Consider the following 16,872-nt stretch of genomic DNA (forward strand, 5'->3'; position numbering starts at 1 on the left):
CAGACACGCCAGCCTCACCCTCTGTGCTGGCGTCATCCACCAGGATGATCTCCTTCAGCAAGATGGCAGGGCTGGTGTGCAGGACGCTGTAGACTGTGCGCAGCAGAGTGGACCAGGCTTCGTTGTGGAACACAATGATCACGCTGGTGGTGGGCAGCGGGGGACAGCGCCGGAACCTCTGGTCCACACACCTGGAACAACGGAAGGACATACAAACTCTCTAAGTCCTGGGGCAGGGGAGGAGTTCCAGGGGGAAAGAAAGAGAGGTCTGTCTAGAGCTCCCTTACCCCCAGCCCCCGTTATCCCCCACACCCAACACACCAATCGCCATTCCCTGCCTGTACTTGGGAATAGCTCTTAATCCGTGGCTCCATCCTCCCGCCCTCGGTGCAGTCCCCTCCAAAGCCACGCCCAGGATGCTCAGGTACACCACCCCTCCCAGCAACTGCATTTCTCTCTCAGGCCAGTTGTTCCCACAACTGCCTCTCTCTGCACCTTGGACACTGCACAGGGTGTGACTGTTCAGAGGGCTGAGTCACTAAGGGCAAATGTTCAGAGTAAGGTAAAGGTCCTTCCTAAGAGTTCTAGTTTATACTTCCTCTAGAAACCCTCTCCAGACTCCTCCCATCTGACTCTAGCAATTTCCTGGGACCTTTCCCCCACCGTCTCCCCCAGCAACCATTGCGTGACACCCGGCTATCCTGCCATCTAGACACCGTAAGGGTCAGGGACCCGAATCCCAGGGAACACACAGCTGACCACCCTTTTCATTTTGTGGAGACAGGGTCTCCCGGTGTAAACCAGACTGGTCTCACATTGGCAATCCTCCTGTCTCAGCCTCCTAAGTCCTGGCATTATCAGACTCAGTTTCCTGACGCTCTCCTGTTTATCAGGGAGATGTTGTCAGACCGCCGGGGAGCCTCCTCAGTTTTCTGCTCTGGCTGCCCCTATGCCGACGTCATTCTTTTCTGAGAGGTTCCTGATGGCCAAGCTACACCTTGTTGGCTCAAGTCCGGGGAAGCCCAGGTTTGCAGCCTGTTAAGGTCATGACCTTTAGTGGAGCCTCTTGATTCCAACTCATTAGTTAGAAGGGACAATGGCTAAGTGTGAAAGACAAAAAAAAATTATCAGGACACAGTGTGATTACGGGGGGAACGATACACATTAGAGGGGAGGGTGGTTCTAAGATCCAAGTGTGGGTCTTCCCAATATCAAGAGCATAAGTGGCTTCAAGTTGGAATGACTTACGGACCTGTGGCCTTCACTAGAGGGAACCAAGAGGGTGGTGTGGGGACCTTCTGGACTACCACAGCAGCAGTCAGGGTACGTCCCCTCTCTCAAACTAGTACCAGAGGCCCAGATGGCAGTAGCAGGTTCAGCATCTTGAGGGCTGCAGAAGCCACAGCTCTGTCCCAGCCCCTCCCAGTTCCCTGTGCCAGGTCCTGGCCAGCAGCTTTGGGTTCTTCTTCTACATCCTGTTCCCTCCACAGCTGTGTTTCAGCTCACAGGTCCCTATGGCCCCTGCCTGACCATAGAACTCCTGAGCTCCAGCCCCTGCGATCAGGGCAATTGGCCAGCAAAAGGGAAGAGGAAATCCCTGCCTGTTCTCAAATTCCCTTTGGCTTGCGTTCTGACAACTCCTGGCCACATTTCTGGGAAAGCTCTGGTCTCCTCTGAGAGTTCTGGACACTACTTACTCAGGAGGTCGGGTGTCTGGCCCCAGGGACCTCTGCAAGGAGATGCGGTCACTGGCAAAGGCATTGAAGCAGTGTTTCTTATAGCCCTTTTCCTTTTCCTGGGTCTCTAGAGGGGTCCATTCTTTCTTCTGAAATGGTTTTCCATCAGCCCCGGGGCTGCTAGGGTCCTGAGGTGGCCGTTCCCAGAAGGGCTTCAGCTCAGCAGGGGTATAGAACCCAGGAAGGCAGGAGTGGTTTGTGGAGAGCTGAGTCTGCTGGGGGTCCGGAGCCCTGATCTGCAGCTTGGGCATGGCATCTCTGATGTTGTTTACAGCACCTAGCATGAGGTCCAGCACATGGTCCTTCTGGCCTACCAGGGACTTCAGCCAAGGTTTCTCCGTGGCCTGCTGCTCCCGTTTGCTTACTTCCTTTTGCCGGATGAAGAGGAAGAACATGAGGGCGCTGCCGAGCATGGCTAGGCGCAGGGGCATGTGGCGTCTGCGGAGGAGCCTCATCTTCCCGACCAGGACCCAAGCAGGGTCAGTACCAAGTCTTGGACGTCACTTTGGAAATAGCTTGCTATGCCAGGGTGGCCACGCCTGGGGCCTCAGCCTGAGAAAAGAGGGCATATGAGAGAGATGAGCCACTGCAGAGATGGGGAGGGCTGGGGACTCTGAGGTGAGTGTGCCTTCGCGCAAGGCCACAGTATCCTGGCATCTAAATTTCCTTTTGCTATAAATGAGAAAACTGGGTCCCGGTCTTTCCTGCTGGGAGGAAACTACTTTGGGAAACACTTTGTCACTAAAATAAAGCTTAGCTGGAACACATTTGTTGGTGCCTTGACTTGGAGGATAGGACGGGCAGCAACTCCATGAACCCCCTGTACTCTCATTCCAAGCTGTTTGGATTTTTGAGACAGGGTTTGCTAATTAGCCCAGGCTGGCCTTCAACTCCTGATCCACAGCCTCCTGTGAACTGGGAAGATAGGCATGGACCACCGTCTGGCCCACTTTGCACGTCAGATAAACTGGTTTGTGTGACCCTGGAGGCCTGGACAAGAATGTCTGTGGCATCACTGAGCAAAAGCGGCAGCAATGAATAATCAGCTGTTGAACGGTGAAGTGTGAGACTACCACTCTGCGAAGCTCTCTGCAGCCGCGGAAGGAACGAGCCACCTCTCTGAAGCGCTCCAGAGCAGTGGGGTAAAAAGGCAAGCTGCAGAGAGATAGTGTTTCCCTTAACTGAAAACTATAAAATACGCCCATGTTAGAGATGGTGCTGTGCGTATAAATATGCGGTAAAGCTATAAAGAGGCTAATAACAAGAAAGCCAGCGTTTCTGAAGAAAGACAAAAATGTATGAAGGAGTTGGGCTTGGTGGATCATGCCTTTAGGGAGGCAGAGGCAGGCAGATATTTGTCAGTTCAAGGCCAGGCTGGTCTACACAGTGAGTTCCAGGACAGCCAGGGCTATTGGGGGTAGGGGAAAAAGAAAAAGAGGTACAAAGAAATACCGATTAGAGATAAACAGATGAGGACTAGAAAGTTAGAAAATGCGTTCTTCTTTCTGGAGGCGGATGTTGATGTGGGCAGTATCTTACCTCCCCTTTCTTTCTTTCTTTCTTTCTTTCTTTCTTTTTCCCACAAGTCACAGACACGGTTGCTCTGTTTAACAGCCCTGTCTTGGAACTCACTCTGTAGACCAGGCTAGCTAGCCTTAGACTCACAGAGATCCGCCTGCCTCTGCCTCCTGAGTGCTGGGATTAAACCCATGTGCTACTACTACCCAGCATCCCTTTCTCTTTCTTTTGAGATAGGGTTGCTAGTGTAGACAAGGCTGTCCTCAAACTCACTCTATAGACCAGTCTGGCCTCAGACTCACAGAGATCCGCCTGCCTCTACCTCATGAGTGCTAGGATTAAAGGCATGCACCGCCACACCTCGCCTACTCTTAGTCTTTATGTCTGACACGTATTTTGTAAATATAGTTGACCCCGAAACAATGCAGGGGCTAAGGGTGTCAACTTTCTATTCAGTTGAAAACGTAACTTTCGACTCCCCTAAAACTATCATCAGTGGCTATTGACTGGAAGGAAGCCTTACTAATAGCAATAGTAATCAATTAATACAAATGTATACTCTGTATGGTGGCCAACACACACCAACTATGAAAGACGACATGTATACTCTGTATGGTGGCCAGTCCACACCAGCTGTGAAAGATTTCTGTGTATCATGTGAGATTTCCTGGAAGGATGACCAGCTCAGATGGAGACAATTTTAAGCAGCTACTCCCAACACTTGAGCACCACAGGGGCACAGGAGAGGAAGCAATGAGGTTGTCACATGGTAGGGCATATAGATTTCAGTGCTATAATCCTGCAGTTCATTCTATGCAATTACGACTTTTTCAGTCACGCTGAGGCCTCACGTGTCTAAACGCACTCTTCACAGAGCTGCGCCCGCTTCCAGCTGGGACTGATCACACGGTCATCTTCAGTTCTGCAGCGCTGCTCTCCTCTCGCACACGGACACGGCGTGCTTGTGTGCCCACCTTCTCACAATCATAGATTTGTGTGGCAGGGGCGGAGCTTAGTTGACAGAGTGTGATGCATACACGTCCTCCTAACACCCAGAAGGTGGAGGCAGGAGGATCAGAAGTTCAAGATTATACTCAGCTACCTAGTAAGTTCAAGGTCAGCCTGGACTGTGAGAGACAATTAAAAACATGCACACACAATAGGTTTGTATATCTTTTGTGTCAGATACATCATTATCGACATATATTTTATGTATTCATGATATATCTATTAAAATACATTTCTACATTCACTTGTTAATTTTTCAGATTGTCAAAAATTCCTTGCCCCTCAAAATGTACATATGGGTGGGCCCATGGAGCTCAAACTCCTGTTGCCCGAGGGCCAAGTGGTTTCTTCTGTATTTACTCACTTAGAACATGTATGTATGTATGTATGTATATGTGTGTATGAATGTAAGTATGTATGCATGTGTGTGTATGAATGTACGTATGTATGTATGTGTGTGTATGTATGTATATGCTTTTTGGTTTTTTGAAACAGGGTTTCTCTGTATAGCTTTGACTGTCCTGGAACTCACTCTGTAGACCAGGCTGGTCTCGAACCCAGAGAGAGATCTACCGGCCTCTTCCTCCCCAGTGCTGAGATTAAAGGTATGCTCCACCACTGTCTGGCAATTATTTTATTTTTTGATAGGATTTTACTATGTAACTTGTTGGCCTAAAACCCTTGATCTCCTGCCTCAGCTCCCACAAGCTGAGATTATGAGCACATGTTGCTAATTTCAGATGAAATTGTTGTTGCTGCTGCTTTTAATCTAAAATTCTATAACACCTTCCATGTAGTACTAGGCATGGGGAGCGATTGAGGGGTAAGAGAGTGGAGGGAGGAGGGAGGGGGATTGAGGGGTAAGAGGGTGGAGTGAGGAGGGAGGGGGATTGAGGGGCAAGAGGGTGGAGTGAGAAGGGAGGGGGTTGGCCAGGCAGCACCCCAGTCAGAGGATGAATATGAAGAGTTTTCTACGGGAGCTAAGCTAGTATAAAGTCTCCAGCTGATGGATGCTGGTGTCAAGAGATGCGACCTCAGGCTCAGGCCCCCTTTAGAGGAGCCGCCTCTATAGCTGGTACAGGGTTTCTCAGAAGTGTGGCCCTCTTATCAGTGTGCACAGTCAGTTTTCAAAAAATAGTCTCAGCTAGTAGCCAAAGGTGACCCTTGGGAGATTTACTTTATCCCTCTAAGCCTTGATTTCGTCATCTATAGACTAGGAGTTGCCAACACCCAACTCGGGCGGTGCTGAGGATTAGGTTAGGTGATGTATGCAAAACCTTCGGCCGAGTTCGTGTCATTTTCTAAGCACCGAGTTCACCTTAGTTGTCTGCACAAGTTTAGCATGCTTCAAGTGAAGAGCATTATCGAAGGCTGAGCTGGAACGGCCAACTAGTGAGCAACCCAGGACGTGGGGAGTGGGAGCTCAGAGAAGCGCAAAAGCTGGCTGGGGTGAAGCCCTCATGCTGTTTGCCCTTGAGAAACGGGGAGCAGTTTTCCAGGAAGGATTCTAGGAAGGGGAATAGGACAGCTGGTGGCTGATGATGTGAGCAGCAGCTGCTCAGCAGCTGGGTGACCAGGTAAGAGGGACCGGGAGATTGGACCCAGGGAGCAGCCCTGCCAGTGGCAGAAGTGGCACCAGCAAAACTCTTTTGGGTCTTAGGGTAGGACACAAAGGTAGACAGTCGGGTGTGAGGCTCAACGCTTCTCCCCAAGGGTTGTGAAGGTCCCAGGAAGTGGGGCAGTCCTGGGAAAACACTCAGCAGCTGAGAACACTGGGTGCTCTAGGGACCCAGGTTCAACTCCCGGCACCCACATGACACCTCATGACTGCTGTAACTCCTGTTCTGGGAGAGCTGGTGCTCTCTTCTGGCTTCACAGTCACCCAGATGTCTGTGCTACACAGACATACACTCAGGCGAAATATGCATAAAATAGAAGCAAAATTAAACAAAATTAAGTGGAAGAGGTGATTCTACAGGTCAGGCCAGGGAGGAGCGAGTGCTGAATGGCATCTGGTACTGCGAGCCCCACCGTACTGCATTGTGAGCCCACACCGTACTGCACTGCGAGCCACACCGTACTGCACTGCGAGCCACACCGTACTGCGAGCCACACCGTACTGCGAGCCACACCGTACTGCGAGCCACACCGTACTGCGAGCCACATCGTACTGCACTGCGAGCCACATCGTACTGCACTGCGAGCCACACTGTACTGCGAGCCACACCGAACTCCGAGCCACAGCCTACTGTGAGCCACACTGTACTGCACTGCGAGCCACACCGTACTGCGAGTCCACACCGTACTGCGAGCCCACACCGTACTGTGAGCCGCACGGTACTACCTATTCAAGCTATTGAAAGTAAAAGGTAGCGAACAGCACAGACAGCTGAGAAAGGCAGGGTTCCCTCCAGGTCTCACAGAGTTTTCAAGGAAAGGAGCAGGATTGTGTGTGGAGGCTCTTTCCCAGTGCCTGAGCTACCCTGAGGGCTAGCTCCAGGGGCTCTGCTTGAGCTGCAGACCTTAGTCTAGAGACTATCGAGAGTAGACTGAGCTCTGTAGCCTGGGCTAGGTCTGTTGAGCCACCGTGTAGCCTGCACTCAGGACAGTTTTCTGATTACTTCCCACTCCAGCATGAGAGTGGGCACAGCTGGACACATGGGCATGGTAACACTGCAGTAACTAGCTAGAGCCAGGCCAGGACTCACCTCCTCCAGGAAGGCCTCCTGGAGTTACCCGTCACTCCAGCACCCTCATCCAGGCGCTGAGTGTGGTACTTTGAAGAGGTGGATACCTTTACTCCTTTTCTCTTCCCTGGGGAAACAGACCTTGGGTTAAAATGAACTCCTCTGGAACATCTGCTCTCTGGATCCAGTCCGACCGTCTAAAGCGCTCTCTCTGGAACCTGCAGTTCCTCAGGGTTCTAACCACATCCTGAAATGAAACGAGACACCTGTGATTAGACTTGGCAGGAAAGGACTTGTTCTCACTGTCAGCTCAGCATGCCAGCAGCAGGAAGATAGTCCAGGAGAAATATCAATTTCATGGATGCCATAGGGCTTCGGGGTCGAGGGTTCCTGCTCCATGCAGACGCAGTCCTAGAATCATGGCAAACAAGGGCCAGGAGGTTGTGCCCTTGAGCCCTGGAAAGGAATAACCCCTAATGTAGTAGCTGGTTGAGTTCAGGGCTCTGCAGGACCTATGCCCCTCCCTACCGTGCTCACAGCCTGTGGCTGCCAGGGAGAGTCCACTCCCAGGTCTCTCCCTCCCTTGGGACTGCTCATCAGACTGTCAGAGCCAAGATACCCCAAGTCCTAGTTGAGGAAGACATGGGGGATGGGCTCCTCTAGATAGAGCACACACTCACTCCCTTGCTGCTCTAGAGAGCAGAGCCCAGGCTACCCCAATACTGATTCCAATCGGTCACTGCAAAAAAAGTCTTTAAATAGCCAGCATATGGCAGGAGGGACATTAGAAGGGGCTGGAGAGATGGCCCAGCAATTAAGAGCACTTGCTGCTCTTGCAGAGGACACTGGCTCTGTTCCCAGCACCCACATGAGGGCTCACAAGTGCTCAGAACTCCAGTTCCAGTGGATCCAGAACTCTCTTCTGGTCTTTAAGGGCAGCAGACATGCATGCAAAACACATACATGCAGGCAAAATAGTCGAACACATAAAATAAAAATTAATTTAAAAAAAGACCAGAATGCAAAAAGACAGCTATAGTGGCAGTGTATCTTTTGTCCCAGCACTCAGGAGGCAGAGCAGGTGGATGTCTAAAAATTTAAGAGCATCCTGGGCTACATAGCAAGTTCCAGGCCAGGGCTATACAGTGAGCGACTGCTAAAAAGAGAAGAGGAGAAACCAAGTTGGGCTGGGGACGTAGCTCAATGGTAGAGTGCTTGCCCGGCACGTGCTGTCTCTAGCGCTACAAAAACAAACAACAACAAAACCCAAAACTGCATCGCATGGTTTTATTATATTTTCCTCTCCGTTATTACCTATAACTACAGCATGGATCAACGTCTCAGAACAGCTCTTAGCTTTAGTAACTTCAGAGGTGTAAAGGCTACAGATTCAACAAGGATCTTTGGAAAACTTTATTTTTGCTTTTAGTTTATGAATTCTGAATAATTAAAATTTAACACTTTATCTTACTGAAGGTGACAAACATTACTTGATATAAAATCAGAACTTGGGCTGGGGGATGGACCTCAGTGGGTCAAGAGCCTGTCTAGCCACGCGAGGCCCTCATCTTCAACCCCAGCACTGTATAAACTTGAGACATCTGTAATCTCAACACTCAGGAGGCAACAGCAGGAGGCTCAGAAGTTCAAGTCACATGGCTACACAGAGTTTGTAGGCAGCCTGGGTCACGTGAGGACCTGTCTCAAAAGGGCAATGCAATGGAATAAAATAAGAACTAAAATGTGTTCTTCAAAATGTATACTTCTCAATGAAGTAAGCAGTTAAACAATCACATTTTCAGGTAGTTTTCGCTACGGCACATACTTTACACTTGTGATGCCATCGTGTGTGGAAGCTGCTGGGAGACTTTTGAGCTCTCCTGCCACACTGATATGAGTCCAGGTCTAGGAAAATGCCTTCTTTGTAGCCACACATTTAAAACTCAGGGACACAACCCTCTTCCAGGAGAGTCTCCTCTGATCTTCTGCCATCTTCAGTAAAGTAATATGAAAAATCAGTTATACAAGATTCACATTAACTAAAGAGTTAATCTGTCCCCATTATCTACCTGTCTTTGTCTTCCTCTCTTTCTCCTCCCGCCCCCAGTGCTGAGGATCTAAGCCAGGGCAAGGCAAGGGCTTTTCCCACTGAACCACACCTCCAGCTCTGGCCTCCTGATTTCCCCTTTCTTCATTGTCATCATGACACAAATCTGCCCATGTCAACTGTGGCTCTATGCCCTGCTAGAGACCTGGACTCCTGGACTTTGAGGGCCACGCCATTTCTACCATCTGTCACTTGCGAAGTCTGAATGAGTAGGTGACCCAGCCTGTTATTGATGGAATGAGTGTTTGAGTTAGGTGGCCTTCTGCTGCCACAAGCAGCTTGCCATCTGGGTATGCAGCAGCCTTGTGTTGGTGAGCCTACTTCCACTGGACTCCAGACACACAGCTAGAAGCTCCCAGGAGCAGGTCCTGGGTTGGGTTCTCAGAGCTCTGCTATGCTCCTGCCTCTCTCACCTTCCCGATGGCGGTGCTACAGGGCCTGGGCTCTTCTGCCCCTCTCCTCCACTCCTAAACCCCCTTACTGCATTTCCCTTCTCTCCAACTCCCACTCAGGGATTCCATGCTTAAAGATGTCAAAACTAGGAAGTACCAAGTGAGGTCTTGGCTCTCATGAAAGGCAGGGTCAGCCACCCAGACCATAGCCAGGTGGCCTCTTCGTAATGATGTTTCTTCCTGTATATGCAAATGAACCGCACACCTCCAGGAGGTGAGAGACGTGGCCTTCTGTGGCCTGCAGGAAGAGAGCTGTCACACCATCCCCACAGGATATTTGCTCAAGTTAATTGGCTCACCAAGGCGTTGGTGTAGGCAGGTGGACCTCACGGAACAGGTTGGTTTCAAGATCCTGGAGGGGGAAGGGCACTCCAAGGTTGTAAAGCCAAATGGTTGTCCCTTCATCCACGATGACATGCTCTCTTCACCAAGCCCAGTGGCCTTACCTCCCCTGCAGTCACACTATGAGAAGATGACCCGATGGTCTCTAGGGACTTCCTTCCCTCTCAGATGTCTCTGGTCCCAGGACAGTGGGACGTTTCCACCCCCTGTCCCTGAGTTACACCTTCACGGACACTCTGGCTCTTCCTGAAGACCAGCACTACAGTAATGTGCTGGGCTCGCTCTCCCAGAGCAGTGTGCTGAGTTATTTCTGCGGCTAGCACGTCTTGGTTCATTCTGGGTTTACAGAAAATGTTGAACTGAACTTATCCAAACAGATTTTCCACTGAAAAAACAACCAGTTTCTCACCACTGTGTAACAGGATCAGTGTTTGGCATAAAAGCGTTTGGTACACCTTTGTCGTCTTACCCCAAGCATAACCCACTGGAAATCAGAACAGCAGGCAACTAAACAGGAAGCTCAGCAGCTCTCGGGCTTCATCCCCAGGGTCTCGGGTGGGGGAGCTGGGCCTCTCTAACCTCCTAGGGTTTGAACTGAATTTTGCCATCTGTTGGCTGGTGGTGGATAGGAGGAGACAAGGTGGGGGTCACGGGACAGATGGTTCTAAGTGCTGGGGCTAGAAGTTGGGGAGCTGAAGTTCGACCCTCTCTTCTCTTGGGGCAGTCTGCTCCTGATCGCAGGAGTCCTGCTGGAAATTTCCACCTGTCACCGCCCTCAGGCCTGCAAGCAGCCCGCTGACTTGAGCAGTTCCCCAGTGCTTCCAGAAGCACCCCTAATTCCTGGTTCACACCAAGATCTGTGATGTTCAATCCCTTCAAGGTACCAAGGTAACCAAGCCCTTGCTGGTTATGTCCTGCTTTCTGGGTGCCCTTCCTCTCCACCCAAAACTGTCGTCAAAAACTGTCCTCGCCCTGGAGGATGAGATGTAGTACCTGCCTGACTCCTTTGCTTCGTGATCAGCAAAGCCCTGGCCACATTTCTTTAGATTACAGCTGTTTAACCGGGGCAGATTCATCCAGCAGTCAGCTTGCCATCTGCATTTATTTACCTTCCAGGCTAACCAGATGCTTGGTGTGGCTCTCTTTCCCTTCCTAAGGTGGCTCAGCAGCTAAGACAGCTCACTGCTCCCCCAGAGGGCCTAAGTTCAGTTCCTGGCATTCGCGTCTGATGGTTCACAACTGCCTGCAACTCTAGCTCCAGTGAACCCAACTCCTCTCTGGCACACATACATAATTAAATTAAAAACAAATAAAATGAGCTCTTCCTAGTAGGATGTGGTAGCCCAAACCTGTGTTTTCAATCTTTAAGGAGAACCAGGAGTTCAAGGTCAGGGACTAGAGAGATGGCCCAGTGCTTAAGAGCATGGCTGCTCTTGCAGGGACTTAGTGCCTCACAACCACCTGTGACCCCAGCCCATGAGACCCACTGCCCTCTTCTGCCTTCCATGGACACCAGGCATGCGCATGGTACACTTACATGAATGTAGGCAAGAAAGGCATTCACACACACAAGATAAAATCAAATCAAAATGAGTTCAAGGTCACTTCCATTTACATGGAGAAGTTGAGGCAATCCTAGGCTACGTGAAACCCAACTCTCAAAGAAGAAAAGAAAGCAAGGTTTCCTAGGTGTGTCCCTGCCCTCAGGAGTTGAGTGTGCATCTTTGTCCCCAGAGTCACTCACTCCTCACTTGCCCTGCTTTTTTCACGTGGGACTTTCCCACTAGATTCATGGAGGAAAGTGAACAACACATCCAGACAACTTCGTCCTGTTTGCTTTCTGTACCCTTAAACCCTGCTTCTCAAGCTTCTTATTCTGACAGCTTGGCCAGGTATCCATCCCTCCGCACTGAGGTGTGTGTGTGATCAGGAGTGTGTGTATATATGTGTGTGCATGTGTATGCTCATCTGTGTGCATGTGTGTGAGTGTACATGCATGCAGGGGAGTATGTGTATGTATGTGTGTGTGCATGTGTGTGTGTGCATGTGTGTATGCTCATCTGTGTGCATGTGTGTGAGTGTACATGTGTGCAGGGGAGTATGTGTATGTATGTGTGTGTGCATGTGTGTGTGCATGTGTGTATGCTCATCTGTGTGCATGTGTGTGAGTGTACATGCGTGCAGGGGAGTATGTGTATGTATGTGTGTGTGCATGTGTGTGTGTGCATGTGTGTATGCTCATCTGTGTGCATGTGTGTGAGTGTACATGCGTGCAGGGGAGTATGTGTATGTATGTGTGTGTGCATGTGTGTGTGTGCATGTGTGTATGCTCATCTGTGTGCATGTGTGTGAGTGTACATGTGTGCAGGGGAGTATGTGTATGTATGTGTGTGTGCATGTGTGTGTGCATGTGTGTATGCTCATCTGTGTGCATGTGTGTGAGTGTATATGTGTGCAGGGGAGTATGTGTATGTGTGTGTGTGTGCATGTGTGTGTGCATGTGTGTGTGCATGTGTGTATGCTCATCTGTGTGCATGTGTGTGAGTGTATATGTGTGCAGGGGAGTATGTGTATGTGTGTATGTGTGTGTGTGTGTGTGCATGTGTGTGTGCATGTGTGTATGCTCATCTGTGTGCATGTGTGTGAGTGTACATGCGTGCAGGGGAGTATGTGTATGTATATGTGCATGCACACGTGTGTGTGTGTGTGTGTGTGTGTGTGTGTGTGTGTAGTAACTTCCTTCCCTATCTGTGTTTTGTTTGCCATTAGATGCAGAGCTGTGGTCAGAAGGGGTCTCTTGCTCACATCTCTCCCTAGGACTCAGGCGGGGCTCGGCCGGGTACTGGAGAGTAACTGGACCCCACAGGGCTCTCAGGTGCCAGGGGACTCATTCTCAAAGCTCTTTTCTCCCTGGGCTGAACCCATCCTTGTTTACCACACAAGGCACAATTACAGCATTGAGATCCTCACTGAGACAGGCACTGCCCTGCACTTGACCTCTTGCGTACTGAAACGCTCGCTCTCATCCCATCGACCAGAAACGGGCATTTTGGGCTTTTCCAGAAGAAAGACTGAGGGTATATGAAGAGCCAAGTTCACTCGAACTCTGGCACAGCCAAACACCCACTGTGGTACTCGGCTTCACTTCCAGAACTGGGGACACTGGATTACGTCCATCAGCCCCAGGGGATGTTTAGGGCAATGCTATCACTATCTTTCACTTGCTTTTTCAAGCAACAAAGATATTGGCCACAAGGACACGCCTATGATCACCTCCCTGTCACTCAGGCTCGGCTTCAGCCTGGCTCCTGGGCTCAAGCAACCCTTCTGCCGCATCCTCCTGAGAAGCTGAGAATACAGTGGTGGTGCATGCCTTTAATCTCAGCACTGGGGGGGGGGGGGAAGGGCAGGGACAGAAGAAGATGGATCTCTATGAGTCTGAGGCCAGCCTGGTCTACATAGTGAGTTCCAGCTCAGTCAGGTCTATGTAGAGACCCCATCTGAAAAAACAAAAATAAAGAAAAAATAAACAAAAACCTCACATAAGTTATGTTTTTTGTTTTGTTTGGTCTTGGTTTTTGTTTTTGCTTTGAGACAGAGTCTCAGGTAGTCCAGGCTGGCCTCAAACTCATTACCTAGCCAAGGATGACCTTGCACTTCCGATTTTCCTTCTTCCCCAGTGCTTAGGTTCCAGGCGTGCACCATCATGCCCAGTGTTTGTGATGCTAGAGACTGGACCCACAGTCTTATGCGCACTGGGCAAACACTCTGCCAACTGAGCTACATGCCCACCTCTGACCTTCTGTTTTACCTGGAAGTAAAGTGAAGCACAGAGTGACTAGCTTGACTGTGGGCACACAGCTAGGAAAAAGCAGATTCACACCAAGGCTCATGTCTGTTCAGAGCTATGACACATCTTATGTCTGGTTGGTCCCTACAGCTCTAGCACTCACTTCCACAGGCATCTCCTCATTTACTCCTTACCCCGAGAGTTTACATGATGTGGCCAAGGTTAAACAGCTACCTTAGTGGGAGCGAGCGCTGAGTCAGCCACTGGCAGCCTTCATTATCCACCACTACCTCCCTCTGTGAGCCTCAGGTGAGCAAGGCGCTGCCCCTCCCTAGCCTGACTTCTGTTTCGGACAGTGGCTACAAGAACTCAACCTATGATCGCATCCGTGTCTGGGTTTCTCCCAGTTGAACTTGGGCTAAGATAGTTATGATCTCCTGACACCCACGGGGCCTCCCTTTCCTGGACTCTTCCGGGTGCTGGAGGCAGCACCAGCTGTGGGCAGTGATTACCCAGCAGCCAGTTTCCCTCGGTTTCACTTGCTCTATACTTCCTTTTGACTGTCCTGTCGTGCTCTTTGGTCCTGGTAACCCCGAAGCAGCTCTCTCCAGTCACCGCTAGGTTCCTGAAGCACGTGGCATCGCCGGGGAATGCCTGTGCTGACGCAGACTCTTGGACAATTTGAATGAAGTAGATTTCAGAACCCTGATGCAGTCATCACATGAATTTGCCCAGCTCATCCTTCTTAGCCTTCCTGATGACAGGGAAGACTCTCCTGTCGGGCGGAGAGGAGGGCCTGTGGAATGCAGGCACATCTGTGGTTAAGTGAACATAGCCCTGGAGGTTCTTTAGTGTGTCTAGAGTCATTAACGTCAGCCAGTGCCTGCCTTTGTGGGTCTGGGGATGAGCTCAGAGTGCAATCCTTAAAGCTCTCCCTGAGACCACTGCAGTGAGTTCCTGCTTAAGACAGGGCTTCCTTTTTGAGCTTTGTGGGCAAGTTATCATCAGCAGTGTCCACAGAGGCAGTGGTCTGGAGTCTGGGATGACTGGCCCTTGGGCAAGTAACAGGAGGGTTCTCCCTGTAGTCTTCATGAGGTATGGAACAAGTGAGGAAGAGAATCAGGAAGTTGGTGACAGTAAGTCATACAGTCCCTATACCAGACCACAGAACTGGCTCTCTACCCCTCAAAAGTGCCAAGGGGGGAATCAAGCAGGCAAGGGCTCCGAGCGGCCCCCACCAACAAGGCTTCCCCTGGTTTGTCCCTTCTGCGCAAAGGTGACAGGGCAGGAAGGACCCTCTCTGAAGGTCTTCCCGCGCTTGAGCACGTGAGGTGATCGCAATCTGGGGAAGCGAACAGTAGGCGCCCGGGCGTGCGAGAGGGGAAGAGGGAGTAGGAGCTCCCCGCTTAACTCCCCCCCCCCCCGTTTCTGGACCGCAAAGGTGGAGGGGGTCTCCCCAAGGGAGGCGATGGTTGGCACCGCACCAGAGGAGGTGTCTGGCTCGGCCCCTTCATTTGACTGCGGGTCGGAGAGGAGTGGGGCGGGTAGTAGGAAGCCGGGACTCAGAGCAAGCGCGAGTGGAGCGAGTCCCCGAGAAGCTCAGGGCTGCGAGGTCCAAGGGCACCGCGGGGTCGAGCGCCCCACTGCTGCTTACCTATCGCGCTGAGGCCGAGCCGCCGTCGCCGAGCAGTTTGCCGGTTTCCACACCGGGAGGCTGGGAGGGCGGGCCCGGGGCGGGTCCTGTCATGGGTGGCGCTCCACCCGGCTGCGGCAGGTGCGGGAAACCAGACAGCTCTCTCCAGATCCTGGCCTCCCAGGTGCAGGGTCCGCGGCTACCCCAGGTCACCTGCATTGCCTGCCGCAGGCGGCAAGGGCAGCGAGCCACAGCGTGCCTGCCGGGAGCCACAGTGGCTGTGGCGCCCAGAGCCTGAGGCCAGCGGCCGGGGTCGTGCTGGCGGTGGCTAGTCCAGAGGCTCGTCCAGGTGTCCCAGGCAGATAACTTGTGGACACATAAATTCCCCTCCCTGTTGTAGAATATTATTTAATTAGGCAAAGATGTGTTACATTTGTTTATGCTGGAGAGTGAGTGTAAATGTGTTGCTTTTGTTTATGCTGCAATTGTTTAGTTATGAAAAGATGTGTTGCATCTGTTTCGCCTTGCCTGCCCAAGGCACCTGATGGGTGTAATAAAACGCTGAACAGTCCATAGCTCGGCAGAGCAGATGGGACTGGCGGGCAGAGAGAATAAATAGGAGAAGAAATCTAGGCTCACAACAGAAAGAACAAGACCAGAAGGAGGAGAAAATGAAGTACATGCCAGGGACAAGAAGCCAGGAAGAGGACAGCAGGACAGAGAGAAGCAGTGAGAGTAAGATAAGGTAATAAGTAAGAAAGGGAATAAGCCCTGAGGCAAAATAGATAAAGAAAAAAGGGTTAATTTAAGTTAAAAAGAGCTAGCTAGGAACGTGTCTAAGCAAGGCCGAGCGTTCAAAACTAATAAGCCTCTATGTCGTGATTTGGGAGCTGGTACCTCTCCCATCTAACTGCTGCAGTCCTTTATGTGTATGTGCCTTGTAAATTAGAGGAGTTGTCCGGCTTGTTTACAGGGCTGTGGGATCCGAACCCTGGTCCTCATCATTGAGCCGCAAGTGCTCTTTACAGCTCTCTAGCCCTCGTGTGTGTGTGTGTGTGTGTGTGTGTGTGTTGTTGTTGTTGTTGTTGTTTGTGTTTTTGTTTATTTGGTTGAGTTGTTGTTCTGAGGCAGAGTCTCAAGTGGACTAGGCTAATCTTGAACCCCCTATACAGTATAATTGAGAATGACCTTGAATTCCCAGTCCTCTGGCTTCTACCTTCTGAGTTCTGAGAGTGCGGATACCTCCTTACCCAGCTTGGCTACTCTCTTCTGGTAGACACTGGTGCCTGTGGTCCCAGAATTGGGGATGTTAATGCAGGAGGATCTGGAATTGGAGGCAGAGCAGTCAAATAAGCTTGATCTGAATAGCCAAAAAAAAAAAAAAAAAGAATGCTGGTTCTCTTTTGGTTGACAGTAAAATGATTTTGCATTTTTGAGTCTCTAAGACTCAGGGACAGGGTTTGATCTAAAACCCTGTGGTTGGGTTGAATGACTCAGAGACTCAGAGGTGTTCTGGGAAAGCCAGCAGAACACAGGCAGAAGCTCACAGCAGGGCAGCATTTTCACCAGAGTAGAAAAGGAGGTGTCCTGTGTACGTGT

General features: G+C 50.8%; 1 protein-coding gene across 4 annotated transcripts in view; it reads right to left on the minus strand.

Moving 5' to 3' along the window:
• Galnt6 (polypeptide N-acetylgalactosaminyltransferase 6) overlaps positions 1 to 15,356 on the minus strand; it is a 38,937-nt gene extending 23,581 nt beyond the window's left edge. For 3 of the 4 annotated variants that reach the window (XM_041642717.1, XM_041642716.1, XM_041642714.1), the window contains exons 1-4: positions 15,295 to 15,356; positions 7,091 to 7,196; positions 1,698 to 2,288; positions 19 to 191 (exon numbers count right to left, since the gene is read on the minus strand). In XM_041642717.1, coding sequence (XP_041498651.1) covers positions 19 to 191; positions 1,698 to 2,191 — 667 coding nt within the window. In that variant the 5' untranslated portion in view covers positions 2,192 to 2,288; positions 7,091 to 7,196; positions 15,295 to 15,356. Of the gene's footprint in view, positions 1 to 18; positions 192 to 1,697; positions 2,289 to 6,970; positions 7,197 to 15,294 lie in introns of all 4 variants that reach the window. The other variant, XM_041642715.1, reaches the window with a different exon arrangement.
• Between the last annotated feature and the right edge of the window lie 1,516 nt (positions 15,357 to 16,872).

Source organism: Microtus oregoni, unplaced genomic scaffold (genome assembly GCF_018167655.1).
Source record: "Microtus oregoni isolate MIOR12 unplaced genomic scaffold, Mior012 000077F_ref0000221, whole genome shotgun sequence".
In the NCBI taxonomy this organism is placed as follows: Eukaryota; Metazoa; Chordata; class Mammalia; order Rodentia; family Cricetidae; genus Microtus; species Microtus oregoni.